The sequence below is a fragment of the Numenius arquata genome, chromosome 1, assembly GCF_964106895.1.
Source record: "Numenius arquata chromosome 1, bNumArq3.hap1.1, whole genome shotgun sequence".
NCBI classification, from domain to species: Eukaryota; Metazoa; Chordata; class Aves; order Charadriiformes; family Scolopacidae; genus Numenius; species Numenius arquata.
The window spans coordinates 61,146,565-61,167,018 of record NC_133576.1 but is presented as its reverse complement, the minus strand read 5'-3'; the positions used below and the strand labels follow the sequence as shown (position 1 = coordinate 61,167,018).

Sequence of the window (20,454 nt, the reverse complement as noted above, 5' to 3'; positions counted from 1 at the left end):
TGTAGGCAGCTCTGTGCACAGTTGGCTGTATTCTTGGAATCAGGTTTTTCAACACCTTTATTCATGAGCAGTTAAGAAGCTTCAGCTCCTAACTGAAGCTAATGACTTTTCTAAACACAGAGAGCCTAAAAGTTAAATCTGGAGCCTAGGACACTTTTAAATCTGAGGTTTTTAAGACATGTTCTCATGTTTAGCTCGCAAACTTTGTCCCAGGCAGAATCTAAGGATTTTTTTCACATTTGGTGAAGATTTAGTGAGGTGTAACCTATCAGTTGCAGAAACAGCTACAGTGCACCTGAAAATCTTGGACCTATCCTTTACATGCCAGCATATGCATCCTCAACTGCATTTGTAATGAATCCATGAGATCCAGGCCCCACTGGACATACAGCTCATGTTTTACATGGAACATGTGCATCATAATTCTGCCTGAGGAACCACAGCCCAGCCAAGTCCTTTGCTGGCTCTAACCAGGAGCAATTTGCCAAAGTTAAGACAAGAATTTAGTCGAAGGGCTATGAGCTGAATGAAATGTTCCACACTCAATCCCGTCATTTCCCCTCTTGCCCACTGCTGTGTTGAGCTCCCCACCCCCATTTGAAATCTTTTTTGCTGTCTCCACAGTCAGCCCCACACTGTTTCTGCAACCTCTATCTACAGGCTCTTCACTGAAGCTTGACCCTCTCTTGGGACTCTGGGGACTGACAAGGAAGAGCCAGACCATGTTGGAGGGCGATGCTGCACGTATCCTCAGCAGGGCTAATTAGTTGTGGTGGATTATTATAGCAACCTGGCTTTACTGCTTCCAGGTATTATGAACTAGTCCAGTGTCTTGGCATGGTGCTGCGCTGTGCAGACATTGTGCTAAGGTAATTGCTGCAAGGACATTAAAAGCAGTGAAGGGAGAGTTAAGCTGTGCTGCACAGAGGACATTTTTTTCTTAAACAAGAAAATTCAATGTCCCAAAACTTTGTTAACATAGACCTTGGCCATTTGAGAATGCCTACCTCTGCTAAATAAAACCTCTGAAAACCTGTGAGACAATACTTTAAATAATAGCAACTGCAACCACTGAAAAATATTGAGTTTGTACGATGCCTTAACTCTGCCCTCTTTGAAATATGTCTCAAAAACATTGTAACGCACAAGCAGCACCTTGCTCCTGGAGATACTGCTGAACTATCAGGACCCAGTCTTTGCTGAAGCAAAACCTCGGTTGAGATGAGCTGATCCAAACATAAAATGTTGTGCTTTTGAAGGTCAAATCTACAACCTCGCATTTGCTAAATTTTACACTTTCAGCACATTTTTAATCTACTTCACCATTGCCCTCAGAGCTCCATATACTGCTTTGCTTTCATCACTAAACCCACATATTACTCTCCTGTCATACCTCACTGCTGACAACAGCCCTGGTAAGAAGACTCCAGTCTACTCCTGTTGAAATAACCTATGAAACACAGTTAAACACCTGACCTGTTCCGTTATCTATGTTGCTTCTCTCACGCACTGCTCTGTTCTTTGATAACTAATGGTTTGGTGAAGGTTGTGGGAATAAGAGAGAGAAGGGCCTAAGAAGTCAGAAGCAAAAGCCCTCTAATTTCCTGCATTTATAACCATGCTGCAGCAATTAACGTTCATAGAACTGTAAGTTAAAAGAGGGAATGCAATTGGAACATACTTGGAATTGCAATATAATCCCTGGCAGGGTATTGCAATTTCAGGGGGCTGAGTTAAGGCTGTTTGAGAATATATTTTTAACTCCTTTCCTAGTTTTTAGAGCTTAGCCTGCATTACCTTAACTCTTTATTTCCAGATTTTCGAAGGTTTAGCTGAAGTCAGCATCCTGGAAAGGCACAGGGTACCACAGGCCAACTTTACCTCTAACTACGTTTTGGGGAATTTAATTCTAGGTGGTAGCTGGAACTCTACTTTGCGGTCTCCAGCCGGCTCAGGTCAAATCAGGCACAGCTGCTTTCTGCTCTGTGGGATGAGACGAAGGGACCAGGCTGACATGTCAAGTCGAGTGTATAATTCCCCACCATCCTTCAACACCTCTCCTCCATCGTCTTTCCTCGCTCGGCAGCAGACCTCCGTCCCTTCCCCACATTCCTGCCCACCTCCCGATGGCTCAGCACCCCCGAGGCTTTTTGGGTGGGCACGGCGGGATGCGTGACGCAGCCAGGGCCGGCCATGGCTCCCCTTTCCCTTCGCCCTCCCCGACAGGCCGTGGCAGAGCATAGGCCCCGGGGCGGGACAGGTCAGGCCCCGGCAGGGCGGCAGCCACCTTCCCCCGGCCCGGGCCCAGGCCGAAGGGCTGCCGCTCTCTCTCCGTAGCCGACGTGTCTGGGTTTGGGCCCGGTTTCCGCGGCGAGGGGTGCGGCCGCCTGGCCGGGCCCTGCCGCTTCCCTCCTCCTCCTCCCCCGCAGGCCGGGCCGGGGGAAGGGGCCGGGGCGGGAGGGGAGAGGGTCCCCGCCCCGGCCCGGCCCGGCCCTCCGCGGCGTGGGAACAGGCGGGCGGGGCAGAGGCGGGGGCCGGGCCCTGGCGGAGGGAGGGAAGATGGCCGGGGCAGGCGCCGGGCGGGAGCAGGGGGAGGCGACGGCGGGGCGCTGCTGAGCGGCGGGGCGGGGGTGCTCGGGCCGGCGGGCCGAGCTCGGGGGCTGGGAGCCGCGGCGGCGCGGGGCAGGTCCCGGGCGGGGTTAGGAAGCGCGGCGGGGCTGGTCCCGGCGCGGAGCGGGGCTGGAGCGGGGGAGGATGAGCCCGGCGCGGCGCAGCCGGAGCCGCCCGAGTCCCGCTGCCTGCGGGGCCGCCTGTTAGTGCTGGAGGAGGAGGAAGAGGAGGAGGAGGCGGCGGCGAGCGGCCGTGGCCCGGGCGGGACGGGAGCTGCCCCGGCGGCGGGCGGGGAGCGGGTTTCGGCCGGAGCTGGGCGGCGGCGGCGGCCCGGCGGCGGAGCGGCCATGCCGTGGTTGAGCGGCGGGCGGCGGCGGCGGCAGCAGCAAGTGGCGGCGGGACAGGGCGGCGGGCCGGCGGCGGGCGGGCAGCGGGGCCGGGAGAGCTCGGAACTACCGCTGCCCGCCGGCTGGGAGGAAGCGAGGGACTTCGACGGGCGAGTCTTTTACATCGACCATAACACCCGGCAGACCTCGTGGATCGACCCCCGGGACAGGTAAGGGGCGGCAGCCGCCGGCGGATCGGGGAGATCCCGGGGGAAGGAGGGCGCAAGCAGGGGTCGCCCCACCGCCGAGGGGGAGAGGGCGCGGGGAGAGGGGGACGGGGAGGCCTCCTCCGAGGCCTCCCCGTCCCCCTCTCCCCGCGCCCTCTCCCCCTCGGCGGCCGAGCCGGGCCCGTCGGCGACATTTTCCTTCCCCCGGCCGTGGCCGCGGGGAGCGTGTGGGCGGCGGGGCTCTCCGCGTCGCCTGGCTTCGCCCCGAGGCGGGAAGACGGGCCGGGGTATGGGGAGGAGTTGGGGGGCGGCCCTGTCACCCCGACCCTCCTCGGCCGATGCGTGTGGAGGGGAGACCTGACGTGCCGAGCCGCTGCCCCGGCGGCTGATGAGTTTGTAAAGGTTAAATTAGATCGAACCCCCCCTTCCCGGGAATTAAGGCTCTTTTTTGCCCGTGGTGGGTGCTCAGACCAAGTGTTGCCTCTCTGTTAGGGGAGAGATGGGGCGTACGGGACCATGGCGCCTCTGTTTACACCCCTCGAATCCTGGACGAAGCCCCACTGTAAAATGGCTTGGCCGTCCTGATTTATTAGCCGGGCTGAACTAATTGGCAGCAGCAGGCTGGAGGCATGCTGAAGTAATTTGGTAGATTACCTCCTCATAAAAGATAACGCTGCGTGGAGGTAAGCAAACCGGTAAATTCCTGCAGTTAATTTGACAAATACGCGGTCTGCTACAAATTACCCGGCTGCTGCCTTGTTTCGGGATAGCGTTTTCTGGTCTCTCTGGCCTGGCAGTGCGTGGTAAGGTTGGGTTAGGCCTTTTCATTTTAATTAGGGGGAATAAATACGGACAGGGTTTACATATTTCGGCAGAACTGCTTTATGAGCAGTATTTAAGCGTCGTAGCTTAAAACTGGTGGAAGCGTGGACTGTCTGCCCGGTGAACACAACCTCGCTGGAAAGCATTCGCCTAAAAATTTCCACGCGGAGTTAGTGAACACAAGTGTCAGTATTCTAGGTGTCGGCGAAATAAGAAACATATGTCTCCGTGTATACTTTTCTATATTAAACAATGTTTTTATAGTAAGTGAAAGTTGGACAAGGACAGTTTGAACCTCAGCCAGAGCTACCTTGCCAGAAGTATGCCTGGAATGTTAAGCAGGCCACAGAAACATTTAAGCACAGTCTGGGTTAAAGACTGTAGTAATTTAAGCGATTCCTGCCCGTCTTGCACAATGATACATAACTGTTTAAATAGCCTAAATATTTACCTACCAGATCAAGATCCTTTGTCTTGTTATTTAGACATACTTATGTATGCACATACTTTTTTTTTTTTTTTTGCTGAGGCACTGAATATTTGCTAGTATGCTTTAGATAGCACACTTTTCTACAACACAGATATGCATTTTAACGTTAGCTTACTTGTAATACGCTGTTTTAAAGGTACAACAACATATCTGTGTCTTCTCTGCATGTTATCCTTTCTATTAAATTTCAGAGGGTATGCAGTTTCATCCTCTGGAATATCTTGCATCAGAAAATAAGGAAAAAGAATTAGCCATTTACTACAGTGTTTAAATTCATTTACCGTTCAACTTAAATAGTATTGCTAAAATTATGACTTTGTGTTTTGAAGAAAGAATTGAAATGCCACATGATGCTTGAAAATTTGTCTAAATATTTCACACCAGTGTTTAAACTTAGATTTTTTTCATGTTGGGTAAGAACAGGCTGTAGAGCAGAGATTGAGACGCATAGGGGCAGATAGAAAAGATGTGATGTTTTCATGAGCATGTATCAGTAATTTCTACAGAATTCAATTAGCAGGAGCTAGTTTTATGATTGCAGAGATAATCTGAGACTACTGTTGTTATGTTGGTGAGATTTCTGTGTGTTGCATAGCAGAAAGTGACCAGTCTTTTTGGTTTTCATTGCAGCTATTCACATTCCTGTAGGCAGCGGCAAAGTAAGAAAGGATCAGGTTAGTTGTGTTCTGCGAAAGTTTGGGAAAGAAAGATCAGAGCAACAGGGAAGTGGTACCGAAGCTGTATTTTTGCAAAAAGAAGTTGAAAAATGGAGGGCAGAATAATGTACTTGTATCGTATGTACCTTAGCGTTTTGAGTTTGGCATAGAGTGACAGAGATCAGCCCCCCATTTCTGTATTCATGGAGTGGTTTTGTTTGTACGCAGGAGGAATTGGACAAAGCTATGGGACCTCAGGCCATACTGCCACTTGATCAGGGCTCTGAGATCAGCACCTCCAAGCTTTCCTATGGGCAGTAGTCCCATAAGCATCCCCACGGGCTCCTCTTTCCCTCTGGCTGGCAGTTAGTAGTTTGTTTTTCTTTTCAGCATTCCTCCTGAGATTTCTCAGCCTTTTGTATAGCTTGTTTAGTGAATTTAATTTGAAGCAGTTATTCTATTAGAAAAAAACAGAAAATCTCCCCCTGTTTCACCCCCCCACCCCCCCTATTTTTCCCATTGAAGCCAGAAAGAGAAGGAAAGTTTAACTGGAAAAGCTGAGGAAGGAAAAATGTGCTTTATAAAGGATTTTGGAGTTTGGGAAAGGTGACAAGAGCAAGGGAGGTAAGTCAGAATGATACGGAGGGAGAGGGGATACAGGACTCAGAAGTGGATACCATATAGTTTTCTATGGTACAAAAAAAAAAGTGGAGTAAATGAAGAAAAAAGAGGGATGCTAACAGAAGAGTGATAAAATGAACAGGTTTGAGAAGCATCTTATCTTTGGTATCAAATCAGTGGTTAGGTTGGGGAATATACTGTGGTGATATGCGTGGATTGTGTGTAATGAATAGATTGCAGATGGTTGTGTAGCAGATCCTGTAGGTCTCAGAATGGAGCTGTTCCATGCATGTTTTCATCTCACGGTTGTAGTCGTCTTTTATCTTAATAGATTGTAAGTTCTTCAAGGCAGTAAACTGCCTTTTTATCTTGTGTTTGCACAGTACTTGCTATATTGAGATTCTGGTCAATAACTGGGGATTGTAAATGGTCTTGTAAAAGACTGACTATGTTTGTGGTTGATATTGGTGATCCTCATGGCACCAGGGATCTGTTGCTGTTTGTTACAAGACTGTTTTCAAGTGACTAGAGCTTAGCCAAAACTAATGAAGTTTGGCAAAAGCTTTCCAAGCTGGTGAGTTTTGTTGGATTTGTTGTATGTGGAAACTTCCACTAAAACACAGCGTTGGTTTTTTGGAACAACACTAGGGGAGAGGGAGTGTTTCCTCCAGCTTTGTAATGTGAGTTGTCTTGTTTGTATGAAGATTGAAATCATCTTGCTTTGGAGTGAGGATTTTAAACTTGTAAGATATAGCAGTGTTTTTGCATGGAGAAATTGTCTATTTTGGCCAGTTTGGGAGGCATTGAAAAATCAGTATGGGCTGGGTAAAGACTTAGATTTTAGCAGTTGCGTGTGCAGAAACTTCCTGCAAGCTGGACTGCTGGTATGTTAATTGAAATCAGGGACTTTTTCTGTCCTGTGTCCTAATCACCATCTAAATTAGGAGACCTAAAAGCTGCTTAATTTGAGCACAGAAGAAAAATCCTGGCCTTGTAGAGGAGGTGGGTTGGAACAAGGGTACGAGAACAAGTGGGATTGGCCTTGGAGTTTGACAGAGGTGGGGAAAATTTCAGTAGGTTGTGGAAAGCAATGCAGTCAGGAGTTGGGGGTAGGGAGAAGGAGGATGGCACCTGAAGCCTGGGAAGAAAAAAGTAGGGGAACTGGACTGAAAACCAGTAGGGCAGGGAAAAACAGGTAAGAAGAAACCGGTCTGGTGAGGGTTCGGGTTGTGAGAGTGTCAGCTCTTTTCTTGGCTGTACAGGGAACCCAGAGGGGAAAGAAGGAGCGGTGAGTTTGGGTGAGGAATCTTCAGTCAGAAAATATGCATGCATGGCAGCGTGCAAAGTCTAGGTGGAGAAGAGAAGATAGTTAGAAGGTGAAATGTAAGAACTATGCATGAAACGAGAGGACAGGGTTTCAGGAAGTACCAGATGTGCTGGACAAGGAGACTGGTGAAAATTCAGAATTGTAAAGCTTGGAAATAAGCAGGAAAGGCTTATGGGCTTGAAGCAAGGAGTCAGCTTGGGAAAGTCACTAGGCAGGTATCTATGTTATTCACACCCCCCCCACCCCCTGTGCAGAGTAGAAATGTTCAAGTGAATACTATTCAGAAAAGTCCAGAAGTGCTGGCTTTTTTTTCTTCCCCCCCCCCCCCCCCCCCCGAACTATTTCACGACTCATTCTCATAATTTATATTTGCTTTTAGCAAATATCAGTATTACTCAGTTTGCCTCTTCTCTTTGTGGGGTAGGACGAAGTCCATTGCTACTATTGTTTCCTCAGTTATGGCAAATGGCAAAGCGAGGTGTTCAAACCCACGTGCTGGTGTGATGCTGCACGATGTGATTTCTCTTTCCCCAGTTTGGTTTTATAAAGGAATAGGAGATTGTGAGTACGAAGCTTAAATCAAGACAATATTCATGTCAAAGCTAGAAAATTCCAGACTTAAGTTGCTTAATTACTTCTTGTTTTGTATTAAGAGCATTTTTAGTGACAAACTACTGTTTCACATGTTTTCTTGCCTTGTTTGATACATGGAGAGGAGCAACTCTGAGGCCAGATCAGAGAGCTGTGAAATGGATGAGAATCACTTCTAAAGTTTTTTTGCTGAAATGGGAAGATGTGCCCCTCTCTAGTGAGGCAAAGGAGGATCTGTTGGTGTAGCAGTGCGTGATACGGTTGGAAAAGCAGTGGCCTCTTTGTCAAGGCAAGAGAATATCTCCTGAGTATTGGAATGTATCTGTCCATTTGATGTTCCTCAGCAAGGCAAAGACAGAGGCTTTTCACTAACAGCATTTTTCTGGGCCTGGCTTAAGCCCCTGCACTGAGAATCCCAGTTAGTGTCATTCAGTATTAGAACTCTTCTAAATGCTTCTATTCCAAAGCATCAGAAAGATGAAGGCAACAGAATAGATAGTACCACTGCCATTTTTGAAAATTTGCTTCAAGTTAGTATGTGTTTTCAGACTTTTTATGTCTACTTCCTTTTTGTTGTGATTATCAACTTTGTTAACTCACAGTTTTGTTATGAACTAGTGCTATTTTGGAATGGGAAGAAAACAAAGTTGATCGTTATTTTAATATTGCCTCTGAACACATTACGATGACTGGACAGAATTAAATGATGTACTTTATTTGACTGTGGTGCAGACTGTTAATGTAAAACGTAAAATGTGACCTGTAGGGTACAGAAATGTATTGTTGGAAGTGATGCTTTGAAAATGTTTTAAGGGGAGCAGAACTGCTGAAATACTAATTTGGTTGTGATTTTATAAATTGGTTCTCAAGGCTGTCAGTGCCAAGTTCACAAGTGATGGAGATGATTGTAAAGAAAAACAAAAAGAGTATGAATCTAGAAAATATGCTCTCCCATGAGAACAAATGAGCTGAATTTATTCAGTTGAAGAGGTGTTTAAGAAGTGGTTTGAGTACTGGTCATAAAAAAAGATGATACCGGAGACTTCAGAGCTCTTTTGTTTAGTAAACTTGTAATAATATCTGATAGTCAGAAGTTGAAACCAGAAATATGATATGGCTGTAATAGTAAGAGATATTAAATGTTGGAGTCATTTTTCCACTCTTTTAGCTCTCTAGATGAAATTACTTAATTTTTTTTTTGGCCTGATTTAAGTCAGCTATTGCTTGAAGTCCTATTGTCTACAACCATCTATTTTTACTGCCTCTATCACGTGATATATCATTTGACCTATACATAATATATATAGCTATATATATCTCATAAGGATTGGCAGAGCAGCCGTCCTTTCATTAGAAAGTGGAGAGTTTCTCTATCTGATTATTTCTCTTTACACGGCAAGGAAGAAATCCAATTTATCCCTGTCACTTGAGGCATGTGGGTCACTGCAGTTGCATCATTTGCTTGCCTCAAGTTAGCAGTAAATACAGTGGACTTGATAGAATTTATATTAAAAACATTGCATATAGTGTAGGACTTGAGATCCAGATGTTTTGAATTTTCTGTGCAAATGTCAAGCCTGGATGCAGCCACAGTGTGGATGGGAATGCTGCGCAGCTGTGTGACTGCTCTCCTGGCACATGACTGGGAATACATGCTGCAGCACATGGTGCTGAGAAAGGGCTGTGGTGCCCTGGTCAATCTGCACATATTTGTGCTTTAGTTCTTGTTCAGAATAACTCAGTAATATTTTTAAAGGCATGCTGTAGCTCACATTGGTTTTTGAAAGTTTCACATATGCCATGATAAATCTACTTCTCTGCCTTTCAGGAGGGAGATACATTCATATTTTTTTTCATGCTGGCTGGTAGGTCTTCAAACAGGCAGGTATTTAATTTTATATTGTGAGCAACTTCCATGAAAACATTTATGATTAAAAATGAATGTAGGCACAAGTGTCCTGGAATTATTATTAGTTGGTATTAAGTATGATTTTCAAGTTGAGTCTTTTGATTGATTGATAGATTCTGGTAACAAGTAAATGTTAATCAGCTGATTCATGGTAAATAATTTTAAATTACTGCCTTTTTCCCCCTTGATCTCAGCTCTCTGATATGAATATTTTAATAAGGTAGCTTTTAATTTCTTGTCAAATTTATGTTGATTGGAAAAAAGCAGTGCCTGTATGAAGTGAGCATTCATGTTTTCTTGTAGTTCAACTTAGTTAAAAATGAGTAGTACCTCTCCGGTCATTGAGGGTTATACATTTTATTTAGTAGTTTTTCAGAAGTTTTTCTCAGAAAGTAGAGGTGGGAGGCACCCACTGTTTCTTCCTAAAGGTGAAAGATTTTCCTTATAGTACAATAGTAGTGAATTATGGTTTTTTAATTGTTTTTTACTGGTTAAAATACATAAAGTTTGAAAATCTGGCTTAGGTAGCATAAAACTAATGCATGTGTGCTAAAGCATCAAACCTGCTATTGAGCCACGGTAACCTCATTAATAAAAAATGCTGTTAAGCTTCTTAATGTTTTGTTAAAGGTGAAGGTTTTTTTATATGCGTTTGTAGTTTTTACATCTAAATGGAAGTATTTTCAGCAATTAGATAAGGAATGCAGACACCTGCCTTATTGTATTTGTGTGCATGCTAGAAAGGACTAAATTAGCGCTTGTGACTTCAGTGTGTTGGCAGATGTTATGAGGGCTTTTTCTTGAAGGGTTCTGTGAAATGGTATTGACTGCCTCATGTATGAGTTGGATCTTACAACGAGAAACTGTGATCTGTCAGATGTTGTCAGTGCTTGAAACTGTTGGAAAAAGTACCTTCCTGTTTCTTGTATGTATAAATCCATGTATGTCTTAGTCAGTATAGGCATAATGATTGTGTTTATTGTCATTAAACAGCACCAAGCATTGTTAAAAGAAAATCAGGTATTTGCATTAACATATCTTCTAAAGGGTGTTGGGAGGAAATATCTGCTTTTCAGGATCTATAATCTGCATGTGTGAGAATGCAAGATTTGAAAGGCTAGGGCTGGGTTTTAAGTTCTATTAACTGGAGAAAAAATTCCTATTTAGGCTTGGATTCTAGTGATAAGTTCAGTTTGAGTGATAACAACTTAGTGTTTTAGTGAACGTAAATATAGTGACAGCACTGTGCAAACATAAGAATAAATGACTTAATATTAGAAGCTTACCTATAGCAAAGTCCTGTTAACAAGCTTCATAGAGGTGCCTGTTAAATGTAATGTTGGTTTATAATTTTGTGTTGTTTACCGGAAGGTAGAGCTTTGTACAGTTGTGTGTGAGGCCAAACAGAAGTATTTAGTTGATATTTTGGTGAAACAAAGTAAAACTAATACTCTTTCTGCCTACAGTTAAAAATAGAACTTCCTGAGTATCTTATCTGCTGCAGATGTGACAGTTCACATTCACCAGCAAAGCCAGCCAGTATCGCAGCTTTTAAGTAATCTTCGTCTTGTTTCTGCTTGGAAGAAGCTAGCTAAAGAAAACATGCTCTAGGTACTTTTCCTACTTCTCTGCCTGCCATGGCAGAGCAGGGTGCAGGCTCAGCAGGGTTTCACAATGCAGCACCCTTCAGCTACTGCTTAGCTGCTGCCAAAAGCACCAGTGTCCTCCCTGCCAGCCACATGGTCTCACCCCTCTCTTGCACTGGTACTGGTGCTTATCCGACCTTAATGTATGACAAATCAGCAAAAAAAACCCCAACCCAAACCCTATGCAGTATTTCATTTGCCTCTTTTTGGGGAGGGTAGTTGTCAGTTGGTTTAGTTCCCTAAGATGATTTAACCTTCAGGGCAGATGGGTATTTAAGTAGCCTATGTCAATTAAGTTTAATTCAATAAGGAACTGGCTTAGGCAAAAGTGATGAGTCAGTTTAAAACCTTCTTTGAGTAAATCCTCTTTGTGAATGGCGGTCCTGACTACTGATTTTTAAAACACCTCCATGATATAAACATAACATAAACACAGAAACAACATACCTCTAAACAAGCTTCAAGTTACATTTAAAAGGAAGGGTTCACTTCTCAGACATAAGACAGATGTATAAAAGCCAACAGAAGTTAATTAAATAGGTGTCAGAGTTTTTTAGTTGAGCAGCAGCACTGAAGTGGCTATTGAGAAGTGAGAGGGCCACAAGCAGCAGAACCCATTTGGAGACTGAGTTTGGGGTATCAGCAGCAGCTTGGAAACGCTCATGAAAGGTTTGGTGAAGTTGGTGCATGAGCGAACTGATCTAGGACCAGACTGATGTCTGGGGAGGATATCAGCAGTGTGGTACCTTGGAGGCATGTGTGAGAGAGAACTGGGTATAAGATCAGCCAGATGTGGGGAGGATCTTGACAGCGGAGCACCTCTGAGGAGGATCTCAGTTGTGCATAGAAGTGTAGGGTGTAACTGGGGAAGGGTGGAGTGTGGAAAGGCATGTCAAGGTAATAAGAAAAACCCCAGAGCAGCTATTGAGGGGACTTGGAGTGTGGCTTTGTCACCAGTGTTTGGAGCTATAGCCCATCAAAGATCGTGATATTTTGACTGGGGAACTTTTTAAGGTACCTGAATGGGTGCTAGGTTGTAGAGGAGGAGGAGGTTGTAATATTTGTGTTAGATGAACAAGATTTTTGTCTGTTCATGGAGAGAAGCAGGGACTTCGATGTCGTATTTTTGCCTTGCTACCAATCCCAAGCCTGTTTCATGGTGATAAAGCTCTCACTTCTTAACTAGTCATTAACGGCAAGGGGATGTAGGTTTTGTTTTGCCATGCTATAAGGGTCTTGATAGTTTCTTGATTCTGTTTCAGATAGGAAAATTGATTTGGACTCAGTATAATTAGGGTGAGCTAAAAGCACGGTAAGATATGACCTGTCACTTTTAATGGCCCGTTGAATCATTTGAGTCAGTCATTTAATACAGCTAGCCTCCTTGGGAGGCTTGCTCTAGACGGATGTTAGATGATGCAGTAAGCTGGCATGCTTCTCGGTTTGTTTCTCTGCCTTTTTGTGGGTGTTTGCTAGAGTAGGAGAGGCTTTTGCATCCAGTGATGAGCTTGGTGGTCTCCCTGTGGTTTGCAGAATGGAGGCAATTCTGTGCGGTACTGTTAGATCTTTTGGCTGAAGGAGCTGATTGCCATCAAGGGCTGAATTAGTAAATATCAAAAACTGAAGCAACTAGTTTTTTTATTTTTGTCTTCAAAGAACTTTTATATTTCAGTATATTTAATTGGCAATGGGACAAAAATAAAGTACAGTGTTATCAACACCCTTGAACTAGCAACGGAGAATCAAAGGCTATCTTTCATAGCTTTCTGAAAGAGTTATTTTCAAGATGAAATATCTATGGAGAATGTTGTTGAAACTCTTTTGATTTATATTGTACTTAGGCTGAAGCTCTTTCATGCGCACAGTGATTAGGATTCTTGATGGCAAAATGCAAAGTTTGTTATCAAAGCTGAAAATGCATAATATTTCAAAATTGATTTATTTAATCTTGGATTACAGTTTAAACAGCTAAAAATAAGACTTTTAAAAAAACCTTAATACACAAGCTGTTGTTAGAAAGAGTGGCTTATCCATGTTTGGGAAGGCAGCTGAAGTGCTGCATAATTATCTAATTCTATAGCATAAACAAATTGTGACACACTTCTCAAAGTAGGATACAGTCCAAAGTTACTTGACTTGAACAGCAATTCCATGCATGCTTAAAAGGGAATTTCAGAATAAAAAGTAAATTACCATTGCGGGTTTTTTTTGATAACTAGTAGATGGAGAAGGTATCGCATGTCTTCAGAACTTACTGTTTAAACGCTTGTGTGTCTTCTGCTTGCCCCAGATTACATGTTTTAGATAAGACTAAGATTCACAGTAGAAAGAAATAATAAGGCACATGGTTAAAAATCCCTGAACCCAAAACTTCAGAATAAGTTAACCACAGAACCCAAGAAAAATTGATTTAGTTACCATCATGACTGTTGGATCATAGATCAATTTTGCTAGTAATTAAATAGTCTCTAATTCTATAATTGATGACTAACAGAAATTAATGATAATCATCAGGTTATGAGCTAGAGAAAGTGTAAGTGGCCTCTCCTTTATATAATTAAAAAAAAATTGGAAATGCATGTAAAGACTGGAAATGCAATAGATAATTTATCAAAATTCAATTAAAGAACGTGTATTCATAGTGCACATTCATATGCATGTTTCCAACTGTATGCAGTGTACTGAGTGATGATACTTAAACAGAACTGTACGCTACTTTGTGTTGGTTTGAGTTGTCTTATCTTTGCTTTTCTGCCAGATCATAGTTTATTCAAAGAAAAACCTAGCGGTGTTCTTGTGGTTATGGGTGTACTGAGATTTGTGATAAATAGGCACCATGTGCTCAAGACTGCATGGGCATTTGAATTCCACTTCTGTGTTTAATGTAGCTGCTCAGTTGGGCCAATTAAATTACAGAATTATTTGTTTAGAAAAACGTTTACTAGTACCAGCTTGCAGAACAGATGATTAAAAAAGCTGTCCTTTGAAATGATGGTCTAATTTCTCATGTGTTTCGAGATTTCTCTGAGTAATCAAATACAGTCCTTCTCTAAATACACTGACGCGTGTGAGCTTTCAGCTTCTTCATTTGATGAAGCTTCAGACAATGAATTCTTCTTTTAGAAGTACTTTGGTCATCCATTGTAGCCAGCTTCTTAATCACAATTTGATTTTTTTGATGCTTCTGTCTCGTCTGTATGGCAAAAGATGTACTTTTGATTTAAAATCCAAATTTCAGAGGTTTAAAAAAATTATTTTTCTCAAAAGGAAAGCAAAAGCGTTTTAATTAAAAATGGTCAGGTATTTTTGGATCAGCTTTATTTTGCATCTGGACTGGTTAGCCATAAATTTGTGTTGGCTCTAGGGGAACTTTTAAGAGCAAATCTCATGTCATCAAGAGAAAGAACTGTTGTGAAAACTTCTTTTTGATTTCACTCAGTTCTCAACCCTTGGAAACTGCAGCTTAATGCACACATAGTCCAGTATTTTAATGTATTTGTTTACAGCCAGGACTTCGGAAAGAAGCAACTCTCCAGTTACCTATATTAATCAGAAGTAGCTACAACATACTTATATAGAGTCCAAGAAATAACAGATTTAAACTTTTTGCTTTAGTCAAGGGGAGCATGCACAGTGATGGAACAAGAGGTCCTAGGGCTTGGCCTAATCCTTCCTTCACATTATTTATATTTAATAGTTCTCTGCACTTTCAGAGTCTTGTGTACTGGTTCAGCTAAACAACTTCTTGGTTTCTCATAACACCATGTAATACACTGAATTTAAGAGGCATTTTCTTGGATCTTAATGAATGGCTGGTTTCAGCTAAGTCTCTTTGAATTGATCTGCAGTGTGGAGCATGATTACTGTTCGTGAAGTGTGTTAGCTAAGCACTATCTATTTGAGAAGGTGATGATGTTGAGGGAAAAAATTAACTGCTGAACCCTGCATACTTGGTTTAACCAATGTTAAAGTGGTAGGTTGGGATTTTTTTTTTTGTTTTGAATGGTTTTGGGTTTTTTTTTGAAAAGGGTATAGCTACAATTTTTTTTTTCAAAGAAATTGTGAAATGAACCCTTAATTTCTGCTTTAGAAAAATCTTCTTTAGCCTATTTTAGGAGTAAAATGTCAAGATATTATGATCAGGCTGACTCTTGGATTCTGATTGATTGATGGTGCTATGAAGATACTCTATTTCCGGTTCCAGGAATTATTTTATTATTGTAAAATAAGCTGCTTTGTGAATTCCTGGTTCTCTTTTTCAATAGTGTTCTGTATGTGCCTATGTGAAGTTTTGGAGAAATGTTACAAATTTCTTCAGTTAAACATGACAGACAGCTTTCAGAGCAAAAAGTGCTCTTAGTCCATGGGCAGGTATCCAGACGCAAATATGTAGGAAGGAGCATGCGAATGTTTTGTGCAATGTCATTTAATCATCTGAAATTTCAGGCAGCTTACCATCTACGAGATTTCTTACAGCTATAGCCTCAATGCTTCTGTTGGTAAACATTATTCAGACTTTACACTCTGGAAAGTTGGAGTGGAGAAATGTTTGTGGGAAATGATCTGTGGAAGAATTGCTGAGCGATGATCAATCTTGTTGCTGGTTTGGTTTTGGTTATTTATTTAAAAAAAAAAAAAAGAAAAAGCGCAGTAGTGTTTCCTATCATTGGCTGTGAATAGCACTCAGAACCTCCTAAGTCTTTGTACTGAATCTGTTCTTAAGGTTTCAAAGGTGTCTTAGGGAATTATCAGTTACCTTCATTTTTAATGCATTTTCAGAAACAGCTTGTGGGAATTTTTGCACAAATCTTGATATCCCAACTTTTTCTCTTCTAGGAGTATGTCATATTCTTAGGAAAAAAAGTCTTTTAAGTTTTCCCAGAAGGGAAAAAAAAACTTGGAACATTTTATTGAGCTTAGATGTAAACCTGCTAAGGCATCTATGACTGGATAAAAGGCAAAACACCAGAAGGTTCGTATGGGTGAAGAGAGAGATATATGTATATTATATTTTTTAAGTGTTCATAAAATTTGTCACAATATTCTGCAAATTTCACAGACTAGGTAAAGCTCCAGTGATTTCAGAAAATAGTCCATTTTTGTGAACTTCTTCCTTCCACTGAAATATCAAGTGCCTTAGTACAGGTAGAGAGGGAACTCTTGTACCAGATTATGCTGTAATATCTGTTAAGTAAATTACTTCTGGGAGTAATCTTGTAGATCTGTCTGTGCCTGTTCAGGGCTTCTGTTCGGTAACACGATGATGTAGCTGATCTTGTTCTCTGGACATCTGCCTGCTGGGAGTGCGCCGTGTCCTTCGTTCTGTTTCACAGTGTCTGCCAAACAACTGGAAGACGATTGTACGCTTTCATTACTATTGACCAGGACTCAGTTTGGATCTTCGAGTTATGGACTTTCTCTCTTTTGCTGGTTTCTGACTTGTTTCTGATGAAGCTTTTTGGCCATTACCCGATTGTTTTGGAAATAGTATCTGAAAGAGGATATTGATAATGTTTTTTCTCCTAATGCCTTGCATGTAAGGGGTTCAGAATTTTAAAAAAGTTTTGTTCTTGTTTTACAATACAGCTGCATCATTTTGTCATTAAAACTTACTGTAATAAATTTCTTGAATATCTCCTTTGTGTAATTATCTAGGGTATGTGAACATCTGGGGTTTTTGAAGCTTTGCACATATGACTTTTTACCCACACTGTTCTTCAGATATTTGTTTTATTTCTGAAGCCAGTTAATAAAGAAAATCATGTTTATTTTTTACCGTAATCACAACCTTAAGTTTCTTTTCTTTACATTTAGAATCTATAGAATGCTTATAAAAGACTTTTGTGTCCTCTTTAAAAAATAAATTACCCTGTGTCCAAAACTCTGATTCCATTAGGAGCACCCCAAAACTGTGGATAGTGTCCTGGTTGTGGAAATTTTCTCCCTGCCCTCCAGTCCGTGAATGGAGTTCTTTAAAATGCAAGTCTTTTGAGATCCATATGCTCATTTTTCTGTCTTTAGCCTTTTGTATATGTGCTCTGAAGTTTATTTTTCAAAGTAGATGAAGATTTTAATACTAATAACTGTATCCAGATATTTTTTGGATATGTCTCCTGTGAAGAAAAAAGTTTTCTTGAAATGTTACACAGATTAATAGGCTCTTAGTGTAATGTTAGTACATTATGTTAAAAATTAAATTATTCCCTTTTACTGTGATTTCTGTCTCTAATTAGGAGTACATCTTTTTTTTTTTTTTTCTCCCTATTAGTGAAGATGATCAGATGTCCAGACTTGTACGAGAATAAATTTCAAATAGTTGTCAGAGCACTTTGCTTAAAGAATTTCTGAACATTTAAAGATACTAGACCTGGTAGAATTTTAAGTATGTGAGTTTTGGTGGAGTTTTTGCGATTTAAGGGTGGGTTTTTTGTGGGTGGTTTTTTTTTTTTCTTCAGGAGAGGGAAATCTGTGCTATGAATAGAATGCTAATACAGGAGATTTTCCCCGAGTCCACATTTTACCCATTTTATATACTCTCTGTATGCTAGCAGGCACGCTTTTAAAATGTTGGCTGTTTTTTTTTTTTTTAATGGTAAAAATAGCTTGCAGCTTATTGGAAAAACAAGGCAGACCTGTGCCTCAAAATCCAAATGAAACTGCTGCTTAGATGAGGCTCTAAAGAGGGCATTTATATGTTGTGGAATGAATGGCATGCCTGCGCTAACTCCCGCAGGCCGGATATTTCCAAGGTATCAGACAGAGCTGTATATACTGCTCTCTTCCCCCTTCAGATTTGAAGGTTTCTTCCTGGGCAAGGTCCAAAGAACCCCTGGCCCCAGTGGGGAGGACAGGGTGGGGAGTGGGGGGCAGTAGGGGGAAAGAAAAAAGGAGCAAGGTAACTAGATGTGTGTGCTCGATTTTTACTTTTATTGTCCACCCAAACCGTCCTGTGATAGTTCACAGGCTCCTTGTACTTCGTGAGCTTGCGTTGTTTTTCTAATCATTGTTCTTTGAACAGTGTAGTTAGGAATTTCCTGTTCACGTTTTACTACAATGGTTTGTTTAAAATGATAGACCGCAGTCGTTTTCCTGACCTAAAACTAGATTAGCCTTGAATGTCGAAGAGAAGTTGGACAAATAAAGAGGATAGACTGTATTTGCTTATGTCATGGAGAGAGGCCTTTTAACCACGGGCTCAGTTATATCAAATACCACAAGTCATGTTTCTTAAATATTTATTAAGACAAATAAACACAGTTATTGTATGAACTGGCACGTCTCCAAATTCCTATCTCTTTGATTCTCATGGGCGGGTCATTTTTAATCGGGAGAAATATTTTTAATCAAGACTCTGATATCTACTGGATTACTGAGTTCAGCGTTACCTCAGTTCTCCAGTCCCCCACCTCCCCCTCTGGTTGCAACATTTATAAAATGCAACAAAATAAACCTCTAAACCTCAGCGAAGTTCAAGGTGTATAACACAGCAACAAACTGTCAGGAAAGACTCAAATTGGGAATAAACCTGTCTTTTCTCAATACATCTGGTGCCTGTTTTCAGGAAAAAGTAGCATAGTCTTCTTGGGTATTGCCATATGTTTGCTTTCAAATTTTGGAGAAAAAAGTTTCCCAAGCCCAGCAGTGTTAGATGCACAAGGGATTGCAGCATCCTTATTATACAATTTATGTTTATTTAGGACAAGTTCCTTGTATAACACTGCTAATCTATGTAAATAGTGCACACCTGAATTGATAGAACAGTATGGGTAATAAAGGTATGGATTTTTATCTGGAAAGAGCTAAAATTTTAGCGTTTGAAAACAATATATGATTTCCACTTTGGGTTTTTATTTTACAGAAAAATCACTTTAACATAAATTTTATCATGGCGTGACACATCCAGTTTTGGAGGGATAGTGCATTGACCTGTTGGCTACTGAATTTGTTACTGACAAGCATCAAACTTGTGAATATAAACTTTATATAATGCTCTTGGGTATTTTTAATGCAAGAATGTCTGTGAAAATGTACATGTAAAATTCTGATAAACCTGCTAAATTAATTTTTCAAGCTGGGAGATGTCAGATTTGTAAGGTTGTGGAGTCTATAGCTGATATGACACACAGGCATGTCATTACAAGGGTGTTGCCAGTTAAAATACTCAGCTGTTATGGTATTTCCAGCTTAGCATCTAACTTTGTTCCGCCCAGCAAATAGTCACATAAATAGGACTAGCTGCGGATTTTTAAAGGAAATATTTAATGTATTTTTAAAGAAAATAACATTTGGAAGGGAAAATATTTGGGTAGCTTGCACGTGAATGTCTAGGGTAGGGCAGGGAGATGCCTTGCAGGGTACCGAGCTTGATGTGCTAAAGAAGCTTGCAGTAGATGTTATGTGGAAAATGTTACCATTTATAGAAATCAGGTATTTCCGTGAGTACCGGAACTAATGAAGTCTGGTTTCCTGTGGGTTTGAGTCTTATGGCTGATTGACTTCGGTGTCTGGGAAGGTGAAAGTTCTGCCGGACACTTTTTGCCTTGCATTTGGGATATTTGCATCCACTGGCTCCCAAGCAGACTTTCTGATACCCGATTACGTGTAAACATGGGCTTCTCGCTTTCTACAAGGCCTCCTGCTTTCATAAATGTCAATAGGTATTTGAATTATCTAGGGGATTTCCCTAAAATTTGAAACTTACCAGTGGAATAAAAACTAAATAGACTTAAGTCTATGAATTAATATTGTTATTAATAAAAAGCACATATCCATATTTTTATAGCAGATGGGACTATAAGGCCTTGATTTTTTTTTTTTTTTTAAATGTAGCCAGTTTATTGAAACAGGACCCAGTTTCTAAAAACCAGATAATGTTTGTACCTAGTAAGTAATAGAAAAACATTTTGAGATTAATGTACTGGATCTTATGTTACAGGCTTGGACTATAGTTGTTCTGTGGTGTGTGTGCAATGGATGCACTATTCCTGCCACAAATGAAACAAAGCATTAGGCAGATTTAAATGTCCAGTGTAGCTGTGAGGTTTCATTGCCTGTGATACGCTGACTGGCTTTTAGGTTTGGTTTTCTGCTTGAGTAGAGATCCAGAGTCCTGCAGGTTTTTCAGTGAGATACCCTACTATTAATGTACCTCCTGGAGCTGTTAGCAGTCATTTTTTGTTCATAAGGATCAGAGGTGTATCGTGTGAAATGCTGTCAAGGGTAGTGGGTG

The 20,454-nt window shown here is 41.6% G+C and overlaps 1 protein-coding gene across 2 annotated transcripts in view; it reads left to right on the top strand.

Annotated features, from left to right (window-relative positions):
• Positions 1–2,957: 2,957 nt before the first annotated feature.
• Positions 2,958–20,454, top strand: part of WWC3 (WWC family member 3) — a 103,065-nt gene continuing 85,568 nt past the window's right edge. Inside the window, exon 1 of one of the 2 annotated variants that reach the window (XM_074168390.1) lies at positions 2,958–3,166. In XM_074168390.1, the coding sequence (XP_074024491.1) occupies positions 2,958–3,166 (209 nt within the window). The remainder of the gene's footprint in view (positions 3,167–20,454) is intronic. The other variant, XM_074168480.1, reaches the window with a different exon arrangement.